The sequence below is a fragment of the Columba livia genome, chromosome 4 (genome assembly GCF_036013475.1).
Source record: "Columba livia isolate bColLiv1 breed racing homer chromosome 4, bColLiv1.pat.W.v2, whole genome shotgun sequence".
NCBI classification, from domain to species: domain Eukaryota; kingdom Metazoa; phylum Chordata; class Aves; order Columbiformes; family Columbidae; genus Columba; species Columba livia.
The window spans coordinates 69,693,565-69,719,113 of NC_088605.1; the positions used below are offsets into that span (position 1 = coordinate 69,693,565).

Here is a 25,549-nt window from a genome sequence, read left to right on the forward strand (position 1 = left end):
CTGATGTAGCTTTCCTGAACCCTGGGCTCTCCTCCCTTCCACTGGGATAACTGTTATCAGATAGAAGACCAAAAACACAACTAGACCATACACGATTATATGTATATATATATAAAAATAGATATAAATATGATTATACATGATTTGCAAATTACATTGATCCTTGACTTAATACATCTGCTGGTTTCTGACGAGCAAGTCTTCACTAAACTTCAAGGTTTTGTAACCTCATTCAAAAAGGAAAAGAAATTTAATGAAGTGCTAGGAGTTTCAAAAAAGGCAGCCTAAGAAGGTGAACATCTAAATCCCTTTAATATTAAATAGGAATAGAATACTTTGTCTCATTAATTCTGGCCATGGAAACTGGATCTTCCTCTTCCTAGTATCCCTGTTCTACCCAAGGGAAAAATATAACATGACAGTCTATTTTAACTGAATTGTCAACCTATATTTCAGAATCCTATGGTATCTTTCACAATACATCAGGCAGGTGACAGCAACAGATACTGCTATTGCCCTGAAGCATTCTGCTGTTTTCCATATTGCAGGCATCATAAGCAATACTCAGGTATCTGAGTAACTTGCAGCAAGTTTAGCACTGTGTAATTCCTATGACTTTATTTGCCTCTAAGCAGTTATTTAGATTACAAAATAAACAAGCAGCTTTCTGGTCTTTTCTTTGTCCATCCACAGAGGGAGTTCAAGCCTGTAAGTCCCGGTCGGATTTTAAAGCACTTAGCACTTCACAGGAGGCATTTAATGGGAGTGGGTCCAATGGCTGCAGACACAGCAATCCAAATGCATTTCTGAGTAACTCCATCTAATTCTACATTCACATGAGCAGCACAGGCAGATTTTGTGGTCAAATTCAGAAGTGCAACTATGAAAAAAGCAAAGGAATTGAAGGAAAGATACATTCACACGCTGCCACAAGAAGAATATCCTTGTGCAGCCTGGTAGTTAGGAAACGTTAACGAGAAGTGTGGTTTCAAATCCTATTACGTGGGTAAAGCAGCAGCAACCAGATCTTTGTTCCAGAGGAACACACTTACTACTGAGCTGCAGAGTCCAGGGGTGGCAGTAGTGCCATGCCCTGGAACAGGGATATATCTTTAGCCAAAATTATATGTTGAGGTTGACCACAATCATCAAGATGAGGAACACTGTACATGTCAGTGAAGTTTTTGCAGGCTGAAAACATTTCAGAAAATTCTAATCTTTCTTGTTTTTGAAGCTCAATTGAGTATTAAATAACCATAATTACTACCTACAGTGGTTTAAAGCTTTGAAACAGTATTTTGTGAGGAAACACACAGCGGTCTTCTTGTTGTTTAAGAACAAAGACCTGTTCTCATATCTAATCTCACAGATTCAATCATCAACACTTTCTATGAAAGTATGAACAGTAACTTTGATTTCTTGTACACAGCTGACGTATTGCTATGATATGTTATTAACCTTTTTAACTCTTGATGAGCAGACTGAATTCCACAAACAGCAATATTACATGGCCTACACAAATTATTTGCACACACATGCCTCGGAATGCAAAAAGTTGATGGCAAGCTTTTTTGTTTACTGAGTGCCAAAGCATGGAGAAAGTAAGGCTCATCCCATTTCTTAATCAGTAGCAATCTCTTAAAATGTCTGTATTCGTAACTCTAAGACACATATCTAACGATACCACATTAAGCAGATGAAAGCTAATATTGCTGCATAGATTATGTTTCTTTGCAACATATGATCTTCTTATTTATTAACAATTAAAACATAAGCAAAATTAATACAGTGAGGTGCAGTAAAAAGGGTACAGAAAGAAACTATAGCCTAAATACAGTTCCTACTTTAGACATTTAAATTCTGTCATTGCTTAAATAAAGTAGTTCAGGGCAAGCAATAGTAGAAAGCAAGCACTACACTTTAAATGCTGAGGGCCAGCATGACTGAAGCCTTAAAGCAAGCTTTGTTCCTCCATAATCAGAACCAATGCTGTAATTATTTCCCAGCCCACATTGCTGATCCCTGCTACTTATGATTATGGAAGCTCAGATTTAATCAATGCAACTCCTCCGTTCTTGTCAACTGGATTCTTGTATTTTAGAACAACAAAGGTTTCTAACACTTCCCTTTTTCACTCCCGTGCCTACCAAAAAGTTGTGTGTGGGGGGAGATGAAATTAGTTGTCTGCTAAGCAAAACTGTACCGCATAGGGACTTGCTACTCCCTGCAAAGCATATGTATACCATAGCTACCTTTCTTTTAGAGGCTTATTTGTAATTCTAACTCTCATAAAAGAACACAATATTAAGCTTTGCAAGCTTGGCTCTTTAAGTGCTTTCCTGCAGAGCGTCATTCCCTCAGTTCTTTTTCTCTTTTACCACTGAGCCAGAGGCATCAGCAGTTCATACCCCGTAGAGTGCTACCAATGCACACACACACCACTACTGCTCACAGCGCTTATTATAGTGTCACCCTACATATTTTCACCGCATCAGAAAAGCCCACAGATTTCTTGTAAAGTCCTAGAAATCACCAGTATTTTCTAAGCTAACTGAATATCTGCCATGTTTTTTTCCGCAGGACTGTCTCACTACTATTGTCTGAAAATCACCCAAGGAAGGCCATGGTACTTCTGCCTTTGAACCCACTTGTCTTCTGGAAGGGTCCTTACATGGAATGGAAGTTCTTCAGCTGCTGCCTGGTGTGGCGTTAATCCTGTTGTGCTATTTACTCCTTCTGGCACATCACCCAGATCACTGTTACATCCAACAGCAATGATGGCTCATACTATTCCTGCCGAGCCCTGTTACGCCAAAGCAAACCAACCCCACAGAAAGGAGACTTCTTGGCAGAGCAGCAGATCAATCTATAGTCCAAGGAACATCTTAAATCAGTGAAGTCAGCACAGCTACCAGAAGTGCCTCTGCTTCTCCTGTCCTCTCCTCTGCTCATTTCTATCTCCAGCCACCTTTTTGCAGATCAGGTCCCTCAGTCGTTCAGTATGAGGCGGCACACATGCTTCTGGCCAGTGCTAGGGAGAGCATGACATGGAAGCATGATCACAACACTAGGGCAAGGTTTCATCTATAGTGGTATTGCCTTAGGTCAGCTTAAAAAGACCAAATACAGCCGCAGCAGTTGTCTAGCATTACTACAGCTTCACTGACACTCCCATCTAAGCTCAGCTGTGACACATACAGACAGTAACCTGGTAGTCCTGGAAAGCTTTACTCACCTTCTGCTGGTGAAAGTTAGTGAGAAGTATAAGCCCAACAGAAAATGTGTTGATGGGGGAAAGTGTTTGAAGGAATTGAGAAAAAAGTGAACATTGGCTTATGTTACTTCAGTATGTAATGTCTTTGCGCTAAAGAAAACAACCCTTGTTAATATAATAATTCTTACTTTCCTTAAGTTTATTTCAGTTTGAAGATACTAAGCACTTAAGATCTTTAAGAATATTAGGATGCAAGATTGCATATTAACAAAATTAACCCTCTCCTTTATGCTAAGAGCTTGACACCTTATAACTCCCATTGACTCTGATGGAAGTTGAGTCACAACAATTTCCAGGAAGGTTTGCAAACATTTGAGTTTCTAATTACTCTTGCCTTTGCTATACAAGGTTAGAAAGGCATTTAAGAAACTGTCAGAAAAAACATCATGACAGTCAACAAAAATAAAACAAGTAAAAAATTTATTTCTTTTTTTTTTTTTGGTAATGACATTCTCTTGAAGCATTAAATGCAATGTACTTTTACAAAGTTCCCTCCACGGATGCTGTGTTCACAGGCCTATATAGACTAATGGGCCAAAAGCAAAGCATAAATTACGAAAACAAAGAAAATTACAAAGCTGTTGTGAGTAATTCTGCATGATCATACTAATTCCTTTATGTGCTTTGACAGAGTTACGAAGGCATCTGCGCTCAACAGCAGAAGCTGAGACTAAAAAGCAATGTCATAGTCTTTGTTAATGTCACACACTTTTCTCCATATCTCTAATAGATGTCAGTCTAAGGTTGCTGCAAATTCTCTCCTCTGAATAAATCTCATGGGGAAGTAAAAAGTGCACACGGCCAACATAATTTCAAGAAGGATTTGGGAAAGGGCACATTAGAGAGCTGGGCATGGCATTCTCAAGTCTGAAAGTTAAAGTTTTTCCCAAAAATATCACAAAGAAATAAAAGTGGATGGTTGAAAAAGGAAAAATAATTTCAGACTATGAAAATCCTCCCTTTATGTTGCTTTATAGAAGATGAATTCATGAAAATGAATTAACCTACTGAGTGACATCAACTTGTGATACTGTCGACCTCATTATGACTACAGTGGTACTTCAGTCTATAGTTAGCACTACGGGGAGCGTTCGCCGCTTTCTATTTGGACTAAATAAGGGAGTAATTAATAGCTGGTGCTTTGTCTCACTGTAACTGAAGCAATCAAGACACTACTCAAATTATAATGAAGCCAACAAAATGAGAGCAAAAGCCAAACAGACCTAAGTTTTAAAAAGCCTTTGAGCTGGCAGCCCCCAAAAACTACCTGATAGTTGAAACTTGTTCTGTTCAAGGTATCTGACTTAACATACATTCCTTGTGAATACAGAAGACTTCATCAAAATAAATGCCAAAATCCATCATAAATTTTTCGTTCCAAGAAAGTAACTTTTATCACCATGAAAACTGACAAACCTCTGAAGACAACATGGGGAAAACATTACTGTGTGTTGCCTTTTGTATTACCAATTCTGTTTCAAAACACAGCATACAGCTGATGAACCCTTAGATTTGTCAGATTTTGGAGTCTAACTTCTGCTACAACTATGGGCTGCATAAATGCTTACTGTAAATTTAAAGTTCATTTTGCTAGTCAACATTTTAAATATTGATTCAGAAGCAAGTTGTTTTCTCTTGCTATATAAACTAGAAATAGCAACCATGTCCTAAAATAACTACATCTGTAACATAAGGAAAATAGCTTTAAAGGAATCAGAGATTTCCAACGGCTATCAGTTTTTCATCCTATAAAATATAAGTAATTAGATTTTTTTTAAAGGTACTGCTTTTAAAACGGGAAATTTGTCCATTGACATTTCTAACTCTCTCCAGAAATAAATATAAATTATTTATTATTATCAGAATAGATTACATTGCTTGAATTCAGATTAAAGGATATGAACTGGAGGTAGCATTCAAAGCAGCACAATTAATTAATAACTAATTATTAACTATATAACCATATTAATAACTGTAACTAATCCCTGTATTCAGTATATCCAGAACCATCAAGATACATCAGATTTTTAAAACAGTTAAATTGGGGAGATACTTTCATTATCTACAAAACCAGATTTCTATGAAAACTTAGGATCTGAAAAATAAATGCTAAAGCTGAAGAAAGCATCTTCTTGTGTTATTTCTGTTCAGGAAAGCTTATTCTCAGCATTATACACTGTTTTCCTAGTTGGGAACTAGTCTAAAAATAGCATTATACTGAGAAAAAAAAAACCTTCCCTGCATATACAAGGCTTCATTTTTGAAAGAGTATTCAGTTATCTCACTCCTAAAATAAAATATGTCCCCTATATTTTGCACAGTGTGTTTGCTCTTCTCCTTAACAGGAACAACCATGTAGACACCCCATTCAAACCCCCGGAGGAGGAGGAACAACTCTGAGGCTGCAGTAGCAGCTCTTGTGTCTCATTGCATATTCCCCAACCTCTAGAAGAAGAATCTGCTCCCACTCCTAATAGAATTTACAATACACCAGTAATGCTTAATCAACAGAAGCTGAGGGTCTCAGATATCAAAAAGCTTTTTCAGCAATTTTATATGGTACCAGAGTCAGAGTTTGCAAGAAGCTAAAGCACTTGTATGTGCTCAGTGGATGGTGCACGATAAGAAATTGGGCCCGCTAGTCCTGATGATGTAGGATGCTCATCTCAGTTCATTTTTTGTACTTGGGAAGCCCCACAGAGTCATCAGGGTCTTCAGAAAAATGGATTATCCAGTGCACAGACAGTTTTTCCTGGCTAACAGGGCTGAGACAATCTAAATTAGACATTAATTTTATTCATAGATGCAAAGGGGTTATTTTAGCATTTTCTGGTTTGTACTGGTTGTCGAGAGTTCAAAACACTTCATGTAGTCTAGAATAATTCCTAAATTAACCCAGACATTGCATTCGTCCAGCTTTGATTTTACCCAGAGTGTCAATGTATAACAAGCCCTGCTGGGCAATATACTGTTTGCGTGCTCCTGCCAGTCAGCTGCAGAAGGGAAGCAATTCCAACACAAGAAAAATCTGCAGCAACTCTAGTCTTATTCCTCTCACATCAAGCAAAAGACTATGAACACTTCAAGAAAGACATGTCATCTTTCAAAGAAATTATCATATTAACTGTACTGTCCTGGGGCTGATCCTTTTTGTTAATATTGGTGGGACCCAACGATCTTAAAGGTCTTTTCCAACCTAAGTGATTCTATAATTCTGAGACATAACATTTGCTGGATCTATTTCAATATAAGAACTTGAGTATAAATTTACTCTCTCCTAATCAGAGAACTAGAAGTTGACCAGGTTGTGCCCCATATAACTCGTCAAGTTTTTTCTTGACAGTAGGTCTTTTAATGGAAACTTTCTCCTAGACAGTAAGACAAGAATCTTACTGTATATTTTCATTAAGCAGCACATGGAATGCCCAAGTTCTTATCCTGCTCATCATTAAATTCCTTGGCACAGACACCAGAACCACTCTCCCTTTTGTATCCTAAACTCCATTTGACACATGCCTACTATAATCATCTGCAGCTTTTCTTCAGCAGGGAAGGTAATGTCTCAAAATATTTTAGATTACTTCCTTTCTTATTCTTCCATCTACTCCTTCCAAAATAAATAGTGTCCACAATTGTGGGCTTTTTAATTAGTTTTGACATTTCTCCAGTCTGAATGTCAGCATGTAAGTATCTGAAAAGAAGCAAGGAATTCTGTGGAGGCTTTCTTGGTGGTATAGATAACATTTGGATAGTATAAAGCTCCAGTTCAGGAAAACAGCCTTCTTCAGAGTAGTACTTAGCTCCATACTTAAACTAAATTAACTAGGACTTAAATGTAGTTTTCAAATAGAACACATACTTTTTTCACAGAAGTAAGGACTTCTGTGAAAAGAATATGAAGGAACTTCAAAAAACCTGTCCCCCATGCTGTGAATTCCTATGTCAGCGCTGGCTCTCTGTGCCCCGCAGCACGACACAGCACAGCTCACACTGCCTGCGCTCGGTGTGCCCACAGCAGCCTGGGCAGCCCATAGGGAGGTTTGGGTTTTCTTGGGTTGTGGGGTGCTTTTGTTGTTGGTTTAGGGGTTTTTTTTTTAAGTAAGCTGTGCACAACATGGCTCACAGTCTGAGACAAGGCTTATGGAACCAAGGTTTGCTCAGATACACTGGGGAACTACGAGGAGCAGCAGTTCCCCCAGCACAGGCTTCCCCTGCTTCATGAGAGCGGTCTCTGGACTCAGCACCCCCTGAACTGCTCCCAGGTCTCAACTCAGAGAAAACACCAGCTGCTTTATGCAGAAGAAGCCCAAGAGCCAACTAATACAGCATGGATGATTAGGGAACGAGGACTCAAGGCTGAAACTTGGGAGGCAGGTCATTTAACAGCATGGATGCACTCCTTATGTTCCCGAACACAGACAAAGCACAGGAGTTTATTCTTACAATCATTACATGCAGGGATATGGGAGTGTAACCAAGGATGCCACAGTAATGACACCTTTCATGAACAGTTGTTCTTCACAGAACCCTTGCCCAAGACAGATAGTACAGTCAAATGTATGTCAGGGGCAGCACCTTCACAGTCTTATCTGCTCCCAAACTTTCCCTGAAAACCTACACCTTTTCACCAGGAACTCTTGTTCTTTACAGCTCGTCCATTGTGGGAGTCAAACAGAATAATCTGTGCTGCCAAGAAGTTGAACCCGATGCTTTAGTCTATGAAGGTGAGTAATCTTTGAAGTTTCTATTTAGATGGCATGCTAAAATTTTAGTCCATCTCATGATGCATGAGTCACAAAACAGCTTATGTGATATTTCTATTGAATGATTTACTGATTTTAAGGCTATTTTAAAACATCCTTTAAGCAATTTTACTTTCAAAATTGGTAGCTATTGTCCAGTTAATGGTAATTTTGATCAAATCTGGCTAAAAGTTAGGGGAAAGTTGGACACCATACATCTGGAGCTTTCAAGTGTCCCTTCAAAGAAATGCCATTGATTTCACTAGAATGTCAAGCTGTTTTTCAGGGCTGATGCAGACACTTACTTGCATACTTATTTTAATTCACAGTTACAGTCCTGTTAAATTTGATGGTACTAGCCACTTAAATAAGCATTGCAAATGCAGTTCCCTATGCTATGAAGCAAAAGTAATTGGATTTATATGACAGACTTAAAAAAGAGCCAAGCTAAAATATTCTATCACCTTATAGTCATATAAATGGTGAAACTTTAACAGTACATTTTTACAGCAGTAATAACTTTCCTGAAAGGTAGTATTTTAAGCAGAAAGTTTAAGTACCCTTTTATAACAATAAGTAAAACAATTTATTTTATAGAGAAGATTAACCAGAGACAAAAACATATCTAAGTAGTGATAAAAACATACCTAAGTTTGTAGTTTTGTGAAACAAGGTTAAAAACCATGGCTACTCTCTCTAACCAACTGAGGGTAATCAGAATTGCATTCCAAATGCAAGTGAGCTATAAGATTTTAATCTGCTTGGACACAAGCTAGCTAGTCAGCTGAAAATACCACCCACTGAATGTTTACTTACAGGCTGAGATCTCCCAAAAATAGCAAGGGAAACCTCAGACTTCCGCATCTCAGGTCACAGGGGATCAGGTGCTTTGTGTGGGGTGGCTAAGGAGAAACAATTGGCTGACCATACTGCTTTCAGTGTGATTAAGTAGTTTAGAATATTTCTATAATGGCCAGAGAGTATACTGCTCTTTCTATTACGTGAGTCCACATTTGGAATTGGATCTGATCTTAGTGCAGCAATTACCTCTACAGTGCCAGCAGCCGCTCCTAAGGGAGGAGGCTGGCACTGTGGAGTGCAAAACCTGCTCCTGCTTCCTTTGAACTTCAAAACGAAGAAGTGTTTTTGAACCCACTGAAAATATCTGAGGTCATGCACTAACTACAGAGTTGTGAAAAATCCCTTCTAAATTGTTATGAAGGCCAGGAAGGGGTTTGGACATTAAATAACCAACAGACCAAGAAAATCATCATTAGAACTGAACCACTGAAGTTAAAGATGCACCAGAAATGCAAAAGAGACTGATCAAAACAGTAGAAAGGTCTTTCTTACAAGAAGTTCAAGGTCTACCACAAGTAAATAAAAGCAAGAAGATGATGCATAAATACTGTCTTTGAAAAACTCATTAGAACTCTTTCTGCCCTTCCAAAGCAATTCCCTTAAAGGTTTCTAAATCAATTCCCCAACAATTTTCACAGAAGTGGCCTCCCGATATCAAAGAAGAAAACAAAATATTGGTTTCTTCAAGGAGGGTTCAGAGACACAGTAATTTCAACCCAAATTCCAAAGACTGGGGAATTTGCCACCAGCACCGCTGGCAGGGTACTATTCCAGAGCATACTGCCCAACGACTTTCTTAAAATTATTTGAGAAAAACTAAGATTTCATATTTCATGTGAGCTTATTGCTCTTGCTACCAAAGAAAACCCATGCCTTAGTAGCATTTATTTGCTGCCTTAGAAGCCCATGGCTTCTAAAGCCCACATTCATAGTTATCAGAGCAGGAAACAACTCAAGCTTTCAGCCTGATGATGGACTTGGAAAATGTGTACCTTTTACCTCAGTCATTAAAAAAATAAATAAAAACAAACTAGAAATGCTGTTTCAACAGCCTTTTTTCTTCTGGCTGCCCTGGAGAGCAGTTTATTAGCTGTCACAGCTTAATGGAATAATAATATCATTTCTTTACTAATTCCAAAGCTAAATACAGTCTTATTTCCTAAATGTTTTATTTATTTGTAATAGGTTCATCCAGGGCAACTACCAGCTCAGCTCCTGGACACAATTTACATTAGGAGCAGAAACACCTCTCTTACTGTGTCTCAGGACAATCAATCTCATTCTATTACAGCAATGCAAAGCCAAGCAGACCAGGAAGGTGGTGGGTTTTGCAGAACACAGACGCTTCCAAACATCTCAACTGTAGCTTTCTACAAAGAAACCAGCCGGAATTACTGAGAACCTTCAACTTGCTATCCAGGTGTATTTTATCATAGTATTTACCTGTATCCAAAGAACACTACATAATAGAATAACTTCCACAACTAGAGCTTTTTTGCACAACTTGAGTATTTTGAGGAATGCAACTCTATATACATATGCTCAGTGGTTCAGTTAGAACTGGAACATCACAATAGCGGATCCATTAGTGTTTGACTACCACAGCACACCTTATGTGTTGATTATAGGTACTTCACTAACTTACATATCCATACCTGTGGGAAACTGGTAGGAAAGAGAAGCCTGAAAATGCTAATGCAATGCTTTTCTAAAAACACCACGATTTTATGGACATTGTTAGTTTACTGTAGAAAGATACCACTAAAGAACAAGACTGAAGATGAAGCTCGAGATGAATCAAAACCTTATGAAGTAAGCTAGCCTGAACAAAATAGATTTTGAGGGGAGTTTCTTGCAACTCACTCTTGCAACTTCGGTCTTTTAGATATCTTACCTGATTACATGTGTTAATGTCTATTCCACTTTTCAGATATTCCACTACTTTGTCCAGATTCCCAGCTCTGGCAGCTCGGAGAAAGCTTGCATTGCTGTCAGACTGTGAAAAGAAGAAAACAATCTCTAGTTAGCTCCTGCTTAAAAGAGAGCACAACTTCATCACCAGTGGAAGGTTACTACACTTTATGCTGTAGAAGAATAAAATTATGAAGAGAACTGACTTTGAATTGTATCTGCATTAAATAGCATATACATACTCAAACAAGGTAATACTGGCACAAAAGAACTGCAGACCTGTCAGAGCAAGCAAAATAGTGCAATGATTGCTTAAGTTCAGAATTTATGCAGAACCAATGAAAAACCAAAAAACATAGTCACTGATACTAGCAACAAGAAAAAAACAAGTGTCAACTTAATAGCCACCGTTTTTTGGGTTTTTATATATATGCTCAAAACTCTACAAAATAATAATCAATTATGTTATTGGGTATGCTACTTAACAAAACATATATTGGTTTTGGATTTGTACTTGTCATTAAAAGTTACATGACTACAATGTATATTTGTGCACACACACTGGCTTAACAGAGAGGTACACACTGGAGAAAAAACAATATACAAGAGCAAAAAAGTCCTGTGGAAATATTTAATCAGCTGTGACACAGAAATGGGGCATGCTAAAGGAAAAAACTTCCCACAAACCTGGGTAGCATTGCCAGTGTAGCTAACCATAGAACAAAGCGGATGAAGTACTCAAGCCTGAGTATCTAAATCCAGGATAATGCTGTAAATATGCTCACTCCTAACCTGCCTGCATTCATACATTTGCATTTAAAGTGCCATTAGCATTTATAGGTTAAAAAAAATCTATCATGTTTTCATTTTTTCAGCTAGATTGTGGGAAGTACTGTTAAGCAAGGGAGCAAGGAATGTGCCAGTCTTGCCTTTATTTATGGTTACAGCATGAAATTACATTGGCTGTTTGAAACCAGCATACACTTTGATGTTCACCCACATGTGAACCTACACACAGGTAAACCGGCTACTAATGCAACTGGTGATACCAGGAGAAATACCTTGTGCAAAAGAAGTAATGATTAAACAGAATAAGCATTTGAGAACACACACAGAGTAACAATTTTCACACTTTAAATAAATAAATAGAGAAGGAGCATGTTTTAAAAAGCAGATAAATAACTGTAAAAGCCTGTTTTCTGGGGACATAATTAGCGAGGCACAGAAGGGTATGCACACTATTGGACTAGTACTTGGTGTTCCACTGGAACACCTCTGATTGAGCATGATTCTCATAATTTCACCTCCCTGCCAGAAACACCAGGTGAAAATCACTCTTTCACATCCTGAGAACATCCTAGAAGCCTCCCACTTTCAGCTTATTAATACAGATTGACAAAGACATTTATTTCAGTCACCCAATCCATTTCGATGCATTTATTTTGGTCACCCTACTTATCACGCTGTACTAACTCTCTTCACAATCCTCGATTCCAGCCTATTTTAATCTGCAACAGATGGACGCCATCAGAATGATTCTTCTTACAACTGCGCTACATGCCAAGACAAAAATATTTCCTTTTAAATTCCTTTCAGCAAACTTCAGCACATTTTCCACATCTTTTACTGTTAAGAAAACAGACTGTCTTTCTCAACGCACAGCAGGGTGAAAAGGAAGGTAGCACAGGAATTCAGACTGACAGAACCCTTCTATAGCTTCAGGCTTGAGTCAGGCACTCAGATGAGGCTTGACAGAGGAGCACATTTCCATAGGTACTTGAAAGAGATACCTTTTAAGATTGAAGGACAGCTATGAGCACTGCACCCTCTCCTATGATGTGTATGTGCACATAAGGAAGCAAAATTATGTTTTCATGTTTAAATACCCTTGAAAAATCAACTGACTTGGTAAAAACATTAACCAAGAACAAATATTAGAGCACATCAGGGCTAAATCCAGACATTCTTGAAATTAATGGGAAAAGCAACTTTGCACTCAATAGAACACACATTTTTCTTTCATTTCCCCCATTTTTTTCATGCTTTACTACTACTACAGTAATTTCACATGCCAAAACTGAAATCATCTGTACTTTTAAAAGGTTAAGAGAGAATGATGCAACAACTTAACAACTATAAGTTCTGTTTTATTAGGGATGAATCAATCATTGCCTGTTTTTCTTTCACACAGAGTAACATGAAAGGCTAAAAATGTTAAAGTTCCAATTAATGCTGGAAGCTCAGATTGTAGCTAAGACCATACTAATAAATTCCATTTGTTTCTGGCTAAGAAGATGCAAGCAGCGCTTACAAAACAGATTCTCATTTCCTTGATTCATGCTTTTGTTTTCTCAAAATTAAATTAGTGTCATGTTATCTCACTTCAAGACATATTATGTATACCTGAATATCAATCACAATGCAGAATATGGACTTCTTGTATACATGAAGAGTTATTATGAATTAATGATAAGGACCCTGTAACAGGCACTTTTATCCCAGGAGCATCTCCTGCTATGTGTGTTTTCACTCTGAAATACCAGTGCGTGGCCACGAATAAAAGACTAACAAAACTGCTAAAACCCCAGTGAAACACAATGAGACCTTGATGCTCCATTTAAGTGCCTTTGAAAATCACAGCCCACGTGATCTTTGGTTTTTTTATGAACTTTCTCACTGTATCATGTACTGATGTCAGATGAATATAATTGTACCCATCTTTTCACAGTCTGGCCTCTCCTATTTCAAAATGGTTTCTCACAGACTTGCATGATGTTCTCATTTAAATCAAACTTGAACACACAGATAAAAGACATGAAGCAGCAATTCAGCTGCTTCATATACAAATTCACTTACAGGTACCAGTGCGAGCTTTTGTGAAATATACAAAAGATTCAGCACTGTGTTTTGAAGTCCTAGAAGTAAGGAGTACTCATATCTGTATTTCCTTTCCTGGTTTGGTTTGTAAACTATAATTTTTCAGTAGGTCATCAGTAGGCTCTCCTTTTCCTCATTCTTTCAAGGTCTTTAAAAAGCATTTTTGTCAGTACTACTGTCTCAGCAATTTACTCACTTTGGCACATTATGAATTCAAATACATTTTGACAAGATTGTCTTGGGAGCCACCACCCATGGTTTTCTGTAATCTTAACATGCTAAGAAGCCATGATTTGTGATCTGTGGGCTTTTCCAATTAATTCAGTAATCTCATGAAATATTTTGTTTCCTTACACGTCGATTTACATGACTACATGATGCATTTCAGTGGCGCAGAAGCCAGCGTATCGGTCTTCACTAGTTTCTCAACTGGTGAAGAAAATCTGTCAACAAACTGTCGTTTGAACACACTTTCTTTACAAGAAAGAAGATAAAACATGAAGCCGGAGTCCATTGCACCATATGATATCTATCACATATTCTCTTCCCATGCACATACCTCTGAGATTTTTAGGAGTTATATGCATGTGTGCAGATCAGACTCAAAACCAAGCACTCTACCAGTAAGGAAGAGAAAGGACTGCAGAAGAGCATGCCTTGAGCAGCTACCAGCAACCAGACGAACACGAGAGGCTAGCAATGTGGGAAACTCCAGTGATGACATGTTAATTTGTAAAGTCTCAGGTGGCATCTCACCATACCACAAATAGTTCAGGTCATAAAGAACTAAGGATCACTTTGTTTACATGTGGCCACTAAGACTGTGCCATCTAATCAATATGTCAATATGCTATTAGAATAAGACAACGGTTGAAGAATACTTAGCTGATATTATATGGCATGGGACAAACTGACAGTCTGTTGAATTAACAACCTTTTTCTAATGTACTAAATTGAGAAATCCAAGCTGTTCTATCAAAAATGCACTACTAACAGTAGTTAACATTCACATTTGACTGCTCCATAGAGAACTTTTTTACAGCAGCCATAATCAATTCTGGACTATTACTTGCAGTTCTACAGAAGCCAAACATTGATCACAGAAGGACAATAGTCACCATAAAAACAAAGAAACAAACAAAAAACAACAACCAACTTCCAATACATATGCAATGCGAGTACAAGTATTTGATAACTACTTTGGTTTTTAACTTCTTTTTAAAATCTGTTTACAATGCAATTCTAATACACATTATGGATTTGTCAGGAATATTTCGTGTTATCGAACCTTATAAACAACACCTATCTTTTAACTTTTCTTTATTAACTTTCAACTGATAAAAAACAATTTCAACCAGAAATGAGAATTTTTCAGAGCACTATGAATAAACTGTGATGTGAAAAAAAAAAACACTATAACCTTCAGTGCACTCACAGCAGAATGCAAAAGTGTTCTTTATAAGTACCCAGTTGTCAGATGTTGCACAAGAAAATAAAGACATCCCTGATGTAACAATAAATGAATGCAAGGCTGTGGATTCAACTTCTAACTTTCTAATTGTACTGCCAGAATTTTGCCCAAATTTGAAAAATATAGCTCAGGGAGCCTCAGTAATTAAATCACATATGGAAACTAGTATTTTATACAAATAGTCATAAACCTCCCCTTCTGTCCTCTGTTCTCACTCCAGTTGCCTTTCCCATCTCATAGCATCCCACATTCCTAATCGTGCACAACATGTGCCTGTTTCTGAAATGCATTTTATAGAGATGTGCCAAAATAAATCATGATGTGCGGTGTTGAAGTCATATGCTGTACCAAACTCACAGGAATTTCTCCAGTGATTCAAATTTGCTGGTGAAAGCAGCTTCATGCACAAGGAAAGACTGAGGGAGTAGGAAGCTTCAGTTTTCAAGAGCTAAAGGACAAGTCTAATATAATAACATTATCCAAACCATCCAAATACTTGCTTCAAGTCATGTCTATAGTAAAATTATTCCTGCAGGTTGGCTTCTCGGCCCTCCCCCTCCAAATGAGGTGAATGACCCCAGCCTGTCCATAATAACAAATCACTGTGGGAGAACAGTCTAGCAACAAGACCTACTAACAATTCTCATCTATTAAATACAGTTTATTAATTGAATGACAGCAAAACCAGAATTCAAAACTGATGCCAAATAGCAATTTTATACATCAACATTTTTGGTTTGTATGTGTATTAAAGTGTGTATCTGAATAGTAACAACCCTTTTAAACTTATCCTTCAAGCATCCACTCTGGGACATAGTGCTTTTTATAGAGAAAATTTATTTAGATACAGGTTTTTAAGAGGTTGGCCCTGATCAGTATGTAAGCAAAACCTGCTATTAACTTGTAGGCATTATATAAATCAAGAAACTCAAAATCACTAGTAGTTATAAAAACTTTCTTGCTAAATTGAATCCTGTATTATTATTTCACATAAAAATCAGCATTAAGACAGAATTTGTCAATGTGGGAGTCTTCAAGGTTATCTGACCGTGTTAACGCCATTTACAAACTTCAGAGTTGTGAGTGTTTGTTCAACAGCAGTTTCAATAATTAGTAAAATTATGATGGCTTGTTAGCTCTTTTTCTTCATTAAAGGCTCTTAATTGACCTGTGGTTCAACATGTTAATCTATTCAGGTAATGCTTGAAATTGAGAATTCAGCTCACTGCAGTAAAAAAGTTACATAATATACACTCAGTATTTTGTGGCTTCTTGATGTTATTCAGTACTTAAAAGAAGCAGGGGAATGACAGATACGTAAACATATTTTTTTTATAATGCCGTATCTTCTAGAGTATAAATTTATGCTCATACCCTTGGGACAATCACTAAATTTTGTCCCAATTGCTTTGGTTAATCTCTGATTTCTGAAACCATCTGTTCAAACCAGCCATTGCTTAATTGGGTGTAACTCTAAAACCGGCACAGATGAGGTGTTACCATTACCCAACACATTCATCAAATGTAAAAGATGGAACTTCAAAAGGAATTCTTTTTCCTTATGAAACTGTTTCTCTCTTGAGCTTACCAGGTAGTTTCTCCGTTACTCACATTTTATCTTTTGTACCCTGTCTACAACTACCTGACGGGAGGTTGTAGCATGGAGGGTGTTGGTCTCTTCTCCCAAGTAGCAAGTGATAGGACGAGAGGAAATGGCCTCAAGTTGCACCAGAGGAGGTTTAGATTGGATAATGGGAAAAAATTCTTCATGGAAAGGCTTGTTAGACATTGGAACAGGCTGTCCAGGGCAGTGGTGGAGTCACCATCCCTGGAGGGGTTTAAAAGGCAGTTAGACGAGGTTCTTAGGGACATGGTTTAGTGCTGGAGTTAGGTTAAGGTTATGGTCTCTTCCAACCAAAATGATTCTAAGATTTTTATTTTTCTTTACATTGAGCTGAAAGTGCTGCTGATCTCCAAAGGGCATCACAACAGCACAATGGTGATACTGTGAACTGCAAACCTAAGATGCAACAATGACTGCAAGAAAGTGAAGGCTTGTGCTTTTTTTGCCTCCTTTTTTTTTCAATTAAACTATCACGGCAGAGTCTCAGCCTGCAGTTCTGATGTGCATGCCAGAACATGAGCTACATCTTGCACTTGCAATGGCACAGGCTCAGTAATATAACACTGGTAAATGAGTTAAATGGGATGATAACAGCTATAATGGAAACATATTTTCCCAGCGTCTAATGAAATAACATTAATCTTCAGAGAGAAAAGAAATACAATAGTGCTTTACTTTCAAAGCCACTTCCTTTGTTTATAAACATACATGTCTTCCTCCCATTAATTTACTAGAAGACATGAAGGAAGACAGACTGAATCTCAGATCTTAAAGAAATTTCAGTATCTAAATTCCTGGAGGAACAACGTGCCAATTTTCTTATTTCAATTTCAAAAAAAGTATTTTCCTCACAGAGGTTTTCCCATTCAAACACATATAAGCATATCAGATTTAATTCACCCTACTATGCACATTTGGTTGTATAGAATTTTTAGTAAACAGCTGAACTAAAAAGCCTACAATGCTAAAACTGCAACCTTAACTAAACAACACCTCTCTCTCATAATCAAAAGCATCTTCTTGTCCACAAAAAACAAAACAAAACAAAACCAACAATACAACCAAAACGTTACTGACCTTACGATAAACTAACCTTTAAAAAAAAATTAAATGAGAAACTGAACCACAGGACCTGTGAAGTGTGAAGAGGAAGACAAGCTTTAAAAGACAAAAGATCACTAGGAAGTCAAATACTCTCTGCCAAGATGTGGCTAATAAAATCTAGTGTTTAATTATCTTAATCTCAGGGGTCTATCTCTCTACATTGGTGATGGTTAAAAAAATCAGAAAAATAAAAATATTCTTTTAAGTAAATTCTATGCATCTAAATAATTTAAGGCACTTTGAGTATTTTGGCCAATTAATCACAGAATGTCATGAAGGAGACTGAGAAGTTGGCACCACTTTCACCAGCACTGAGCTGGAACTCTGGCCAGAATTGTTCTTATCGTAATGTCACATACAGTACTGACATGGGTCCAAACTTAGAAATAAAGATTATTGCTATTTACAGCAAAAACCGTTGTGTAGTAACAAGCCAGTGAAATAGCTATAAGAAAAGAAAAAGCTGTTGTGCTATATGCTACATATGACCCAGGATTAAAACATGCAGTGATTTCAAATCAAAACTAGCTTGCACATATTTAAACAAAGAAAATCACTGCGTAACACAGGTGCCTGTGACAGAGGTGACTGAATTTAGAGGTGACCCCTTCACTACATCCCATGTTCCTCAGAATTAATACTTTCTCATTAGATCTGCTAAAGGATGTGTAGGAGCCAAGATTATACAGGGCCAGTGTAGGTGGGAATGTTGCTCGTGTTTATTATACATACTGGTAAAAGCTTTCTTATGTTAGACAAAGAGGCTGCAGCCCAAAGTAGTACAGTGTGTAGCAATACTCAAGACTTAGAACATCCTTGAGAAATTAATTTCATTGGTATGACTGGAGAGGCAAAGAGCCATTGCAAAAAAAGAAGCTAAGATAATAAAACTAGGTTGACGAATGCACTATGATACAAGCACATTATAAAATAACACATGCATTATAATTCCAACATATTTTTAGTAACTGATGAATTAAAATATTTCTTCCAGTAATTTTAATATTTGCATGTGACAGTTTTGTAGCAGGTCAGAACAGTTTCACATCTTACTATGAAGACTGTTCTCAGAAAGCTGCATTTGGTATTTGGAAAGATTCTACTGTTACCCTACCCCAACAAACATATATTTTTAAGTAACATAAGGAGCAGAAAACTATGCCTTGCTAACAGCTTTATCTGAATACCAGTTCCTGCTACAAGATTGCTCCAGAAGGACACAACTGAGTTTTTACATGCTTCTGGACCCTTCTAATTTTTACTAATGCACAGTTAATGGAAGAGCCAGGCTTCAACTATTCTGTCTTTTGATATGGATGTGAAAATTTCCTAGTATTCATAAGGGACAACTTCTATTTTATGACGGTTGTTGTACTTTGACACCTTTGACTCTTTTGCAAACAACTCCTTGAAATTCCAGAGCTTGCAGGATACCAGCCATCCAGCCCCTCTTTTCTTTCCACTGGAATGTATAACGTTTCATCAGTTCTGCCTTGTTTTTAACCAGACGAGGAATAAAGAACTACATCTGGCAAAACACTTCAGCGTATTATTAATTTTTGCCACTTATTTAGTCCAACTGATTTCAAGTTAAGTATGTTTAAGTTCTTCACTAAAGACTAGGTTTAAATACACACATAACTGTGTTGCTGAGTTTGGGCCAATATTAGCAAATGCAGCAGCAGCAAAAGAGGAAGAAAAAACTGATGTAAAATCAATTCTTACTTGAGCCAAGGAGTAAATGACTTCTATAAGCCCTTTATGATACTTAGCTGCCACAGACGTCTGTAGGAGTCCTCCCACTATGTTCATTAATTTGACATACTGGACTCGCTGCCAGCTGACTTTTACTATGTCAATGAAGGATTTGTGAGAACTGAGGCAAAACTGCATAGTTTTCTATGAAAAAGAATGGAAGTGTTTTGCTCCGCTGCATGTTCTTTCCAAATACAGTATTTGAAATCATAGAAGTTACTTTAATCCATACTGATTTTAAAATATTAAGTGGCATCAACAACAGAGTCCTAATCCAGAACAACACTTCAATACCAGTTGAACTTCATCATGTGTAATCCCTGATTCACATTCTCAAAAACATACAAATATTTTGGTATAAGTCCCAGCTTGGAAACAACGTGTACAAATCTGAATTACACTCATCAGGGTGAATATCAGAAAAATTCAATCTCAAAAGCATCTTGAAAACATACCCTGGATTTTAAAATCAGGGAAAAAAAATAAAACAAAACCCACAACCACACGCCAAACCAAAACCTGCAGAATTTGGGTTTAAGAATGAAAGCTTTTACCATAGTCTGGGCAATCCTAAAAACTAGAAAAAAGTTCAAGTCTTTACCAAGACTTTAAAATACTCTAAAAATGGAAATGGATAAATTTGTTGCTTAGTGGGAAAGTTTCCTGTGTTGAAATTTGAGTGAGGACTCTGTATATTGAGATTTTGAGGTGCGACTAACAACTTTTAGAACTTGGCAGGCATACAAATGGTTTCTGTGGCAAGTTTCCATTACTAATGATGTCCCTAAATAGAGAGGTAATAATACTAGAACACCTCTAGAAAGAATTATTAGGATGCCATTCCAAACATATCTAACAGGAATTTGGTTTTAACTAGGCTTAACAAAAATCTAGCCTGTAATTGAAGTTTATGACAGACTGTTGACAGAGAATTCTACCTCTCTCACTAATTCTTCATCATCTTCCGTCACTTCTCTTACCATCAAAGGGACATTTTCTAATAGAATAAACGTTCTAACACTATCAGTGCTAAAGAATCAAACAGCTTTACTTACCTAAACATCATTAACCAATTGCCCATTGATTCAAATTTATTGATACCATAAGGCAAAAAAAAATATTTCACATTCCTTTGAGGAGGATTAAAATAGGTGCAAACAAAATGGGTGTTATTAAAATGCAGCAGTTTCTAATTTGATGCCTGTTCTGCCAGCAAGACTCATCCTAAAGACCCTACTTGTACAGAAAGGTAAAATGGATACTATAGCAGTAAATGAAGAGTTTTTACCTTTCTCCATTGTGGAAAGAAAGCAAGTTTCACGTATGAGATTGTTTTAGGAATCCTGCAAAGAGCTTCGTACCTAGAACAGATAATTTCCTTTTCACACTTCATATTAATTTATTCCCAAGCATCTGGGAGTTACGCTTGAAGCATATCTAAACCTGGCAAAACCCTACTCTTCACTAACCGTGACATTTGCTGCTTGTATATTGGTCATGATATTAAGCAGTCATTGCTTCCCTTTAATTCCCAGCTCAACACTACCTGTAAAAACAAAACTCCTGTAATCCTGGGTCTAAATTTCAAATAATTCAGCTCTGGGCAGCAGGGACAGGAACCAGTTTCATCTAACTTCACCTGTATAGAAACTACACTTCTAATTCAAGCAGACCACATAGGCTCCCTATGGCTAAGAATAATAATAATGGATACATGCCATTTAAAGGTGTCTAAAATACGCAGAATTAATAGCTCTTTTGCTGCATTTTCCACTGTCTGCAGGCCTCCATTTTAGAAGACTGTAATGCATGGCTCTGGCCTACTTAAATATTTAAAACTTTCTGGCACTCACTCATATTTGCTGTAGTAACGGGAGTGAGAGGAACCGACTGCACCTTGAGTCCCACATTCTGCAAATACAGTTATTTCCCAATCAGCACAGTTTATCACTTCTCAGCATCGATGCTTCACATCAGCTCCCCATATTGACTCTCCCGCTGTCTCATACAATGACATAAAGTCCACATTGCCAAGTCCACCACTCTGAGCAGAGAGAGAACTCTCCTCCTCTGATTGATGCAGCAGCAATTTATAATGACCCTGCCCTGAAACTCATAAAGCCATAGATAGTCTGAAATACAATGTGATACAGCCATATTTCCAGCACTATGAAGCAAGACTGGATCAGGTACTTTCAAGAGCAAATACAAAGATAAAATATCTAAGCAAAGAGGGAGAATAATGTATGACGAATGCAACGAACCCCAGTGTTTTGTCATCTGAGATCTCTTAGTTTCAGCACATTGAAAACCAGAAGTAATTAAATCTATGATGTGTGATTATTAAATAGTTGGAGTTTTGTAATGCTGCTGTCATTTCAAACTCGGTAACTGCTGTTATTGAACTCAGTACCATAATTTGACTCCTCAGCTGATAAAGTTATTTGGCATCATTTGGACAATTCAGGATGGTCAAACAAACACATTCACGATTTCTTTAGCAAGATGGGCCTGAAGCAGCAGGCTGTATTTGATTTTAGTTTAGAGAATATTAGATTATGCAAACCAGTTCTGCCATTTGAGTTGGATGAATACTAACTGAATTATTCTGAATTTTGTATATTGTACGAGAGTCATGTAGTCATCATACTGAGCTTGATGTGGCATTGTTTCTCAAGCATCATAAACTAAGCACACATGGCTACAACTATGTAAAAGCATACAAAATGTATAGGTAACATGGGATTGTCCTGGATACTATATTCCAGCTTGGGAAAAAAACATGTACAATTTCTCCCTTTAGCATTGATCTCTGCCTGCTATGAAAAGCTCTGAAGGCTGGCTGAAAAGTATCCAGGAAAAAAAATAAAGATCACATGCTGCTAGATTTGGCTCACTCCTGTTTCTTCAAAGACCTGACCTTATGCAGAAGGGCAGCTTGGAGACTGTGAATTCAGAGAGAACTGTTTTGTATTTGTATTTGCTTACTTGTGTCACAGGCAACCTCCACACATTGTCTAACAGGTTCAGAACATCCACCTTAAGGGAAATATAGTGTGTGTCTGAAACAAGTAAAACCCACACGCTCAGCAATGGAAGCAGGCCTGTCCTCCCCCCAGCCCGCTGCCCTGGGGAGTCCTGTGCTTGCACTGTCCCTCCCTCCGACTGCACGTCTCCCATCACAAATGCTGGAGCTTTTTTGTTAATTCAACCCAAAACCGCTTGTTTGAAAAAAAAAAAAAAAATTGTCTCCAAGTTCAAATAAATAGTTTAATTTCGTGTTTTAGCTCAAAGGAAGTTTTATTTCTCCAGAACTGTTCCCACTGTGTTGTCACTGAAATAAGTAGTAGAACTGTTTAGAAAATTTCAGCCAAGAAAATTTCCTAGCAGAAAACCCAGAGAGCATTACACTTGTTTTCTAGGAGAAAGCAGAACTTCTTGTTCTGCTATGATTCTTGTGAGCTGCTGCTGCGAGCACCTCCAGTCCTGTCTTTCCTTACGAACACTGCAGCTCATCTCAACTACATTTCCTATGATGCACTGCAGTAACTCGTGCAAGTGCAAAGCATAATATTGACTCGAGAGCAATTTTATTTCAGATCAACATGGGCGAACATACAATTTGGATGTATCAACATTAACACTTTTCTGAGCTTCCTGTTCTGCCCGGCTGTTTTAACACTACCCCCTTTCATTGCCGATTTTGATTGAAATAATCATTTTATAAGTGAATTTCCCAAGCAGTGGAAGAAAAAAAGAAAAAAATTATAATTGAAGCACTTAATTTTCTATAGACATTATACAAGTATTCTTTTCTATTTTCTTGCATTTTGCAGAGCAAATACTGAGATTACTGTTATTATATAATGACTTACTGCATGCCTAACTCTCAAGTCCTGCAGTCACCAGTGTAACCCCATTACATGCGCCTGGTCCCACTCACTGTAACCTTCATCTGCATAACGATCTGTGGGGCTCTGTCTCTACTGCAAACACAGAAAACAACGTAACATACTGGACAGACAACAGTTTAAATGAAGAAATAGTTCAGTTTATAGAATGATCGATGCAGGCTTATTTATAGCAATCATGTTATGCGGGATAATTGATTACATCCATTTATCTGAAGGACTTCTTTCATGGATGGTGTTCTCCTATACCTAAACCTTTTGGTAGCTAACAATACTTTTAAAAGACTGTACACCTTAGCGACAGCAGCTTTTAAATTACAGTCAGTCACAACAACAAAAGTAAAGCTTGAACAAGGATACATTGAGCAGGTCTCTTAATACTGCAGACTGTCAAGTAAGATTCAGGCTCAGCAAATAAATCCTTTTCAAATCTAACATACACAACCCTGATCTTATTTTTCCCTTCAGTTCCCGTTTCCTCCAGCCGAGACTTACCAGGGCTTGAGGTTCTTTACTTTCTTCACTGTTGCATCCGTAATAGTCAGAGTTTTTATCCAAGTCCTGTATGTTCCCGTGCGTTCTTAAACCCTTATCTGAATGACAAGCCTGGCAAATCGGTGCATTGCCCATATCAGTTCTTCTGCTAACTCCTACAAGTGGGATCGCCCCTGTGCCGCCAAGGGTGCCCAGTGGTCCCCAGGGACAGCCAGTGCTGATGATCCAGGAGGAGGATCACGCTGCTCCGCTCCCCGGCCGCTCCCGCCAGGCTCCCTTCCCCGAGCCGTCCCGTGTCACGGAGAACCCGAAACCCCAGCAACTGCAGGCAGCAGTCGGTGACCATTTCCAATTCAGGCGCTGCCTGTCTATTTTTACACCTACCAGGCCAGCTATGCATGTAAATGGCGTTGGGGTGGGGTGGGGGGGAACCGCTTTCTTCCCAGTGAACAGCCAGCCTGCCCAGCACGGCGAGTTAAGGTCCCACTGAGTGAAATGCCTCTACATGTGAGGGTTATTGAATTACCCAGTTGCATGCCTTTGAATGTTTTGATTTTTTCCTACTGCTCTCAGTCTCGGTGTTTACATAAAGCACTAAATTTCAGAATGTTGCTAACGCCTTCTGAGTTTCTACCTCAAAAAGAGGATGAATTCAAGTTGCATTTATTTGATATTTACGAAACAAGAGAAAATGTATGAGTCCAGATTTCATGGCCATTTCATTCCAGTGATTCATATGGTATTTCATGCAGATATTGACTGTGATGAGTTTGCTTTTGAGCGTATACATCCACTGGGTTTGATTTCAGAGGAGCTCAAATGTAACCAAAAAGGACAACCCCGATGTTAGATCTCTTTAGCTCTTGCCTATGTCATATCTGATATAGTTCTGTTTTTTGTTGATGTTTTGGGTTATGCTTTTTTTTTATCTACAATACTAATTATTTAAGAAAAACAAAACAATCAAACCACCAGCACCAATATTGAGATAAGGACATTCCCTCTAAGTTTGAGTTGATTATTACAATCATTGCCAGCAGGATAAAAATAATTTTGAAGACTGTGTTTTGGAATCCACCCATTAGTCCAGATGAGGCCCAAATAAAACAAACAAATAAAGATCACAACAAAAAACCCCCGCACAAAGTTAGCTGAGAAATAAGCAGCAGTTTTCAAATGCTTCAGGAACAGCTAAGGTAATGGAGATAATGAAGACAGACTGACTGTCTGTAAGTAAGAGTCCCATTGAACATATCGCAATGCACATGCCACCCATGAGTAGAGATGAGCATGTATTTGAAAAATTAAGGCAAAAATTCCTCAGAAACAGAGTGATCCTCAAAGCATTCTAATATCTAGGGGAACTGGACTAGATGATCTTTTGAGTTCTCTTCCAATCCCTAACATTCTGTGATTCTGTGTTCTAGCCAACATTTCTCTCTTTGGAGTTTCAAACTATTGCTGGTACTGCAATACACAGCAGGCAGGTGTCCATAGCATTCCATCCATTTCTATCCAGTTACC

The 25,549-nt window shown here is 37.8% G+C and overlaps 1 protein-coding gene across 50 annotated transcripts in view; it reads right to left on the reverse strand.

Annotated features, from left to right (window-relative positions):
- ANK2 (ankyrin 2) overlaps positions 1–25,549 on the reverse strand; it is a 365,851-nt gene that overhangs the window by 139,771 nt on the left and 200,531 nt on the right. For 26 of the 50 annotated variants that reach the window (XM_065062198.1, XM_065062208.1, XM_065062200.1 and 23 more), the window contains one exon: positions 10,772–10,873. In XM_065062198.1, the coding sequence (XP_064918270.1) occupies positions 10,772–10,873 (102 nt within the window). Of the gene's footprint in view, positions 1–10,771; positions 10,874–24,025; positions 24,506–25,549 lie in introns of those variants that run through there. The other 24 variants (XM_065062207.1, XM_065062243.1, XM_065062234.1 and 21 more) reach the window with 1 other exon arrangement.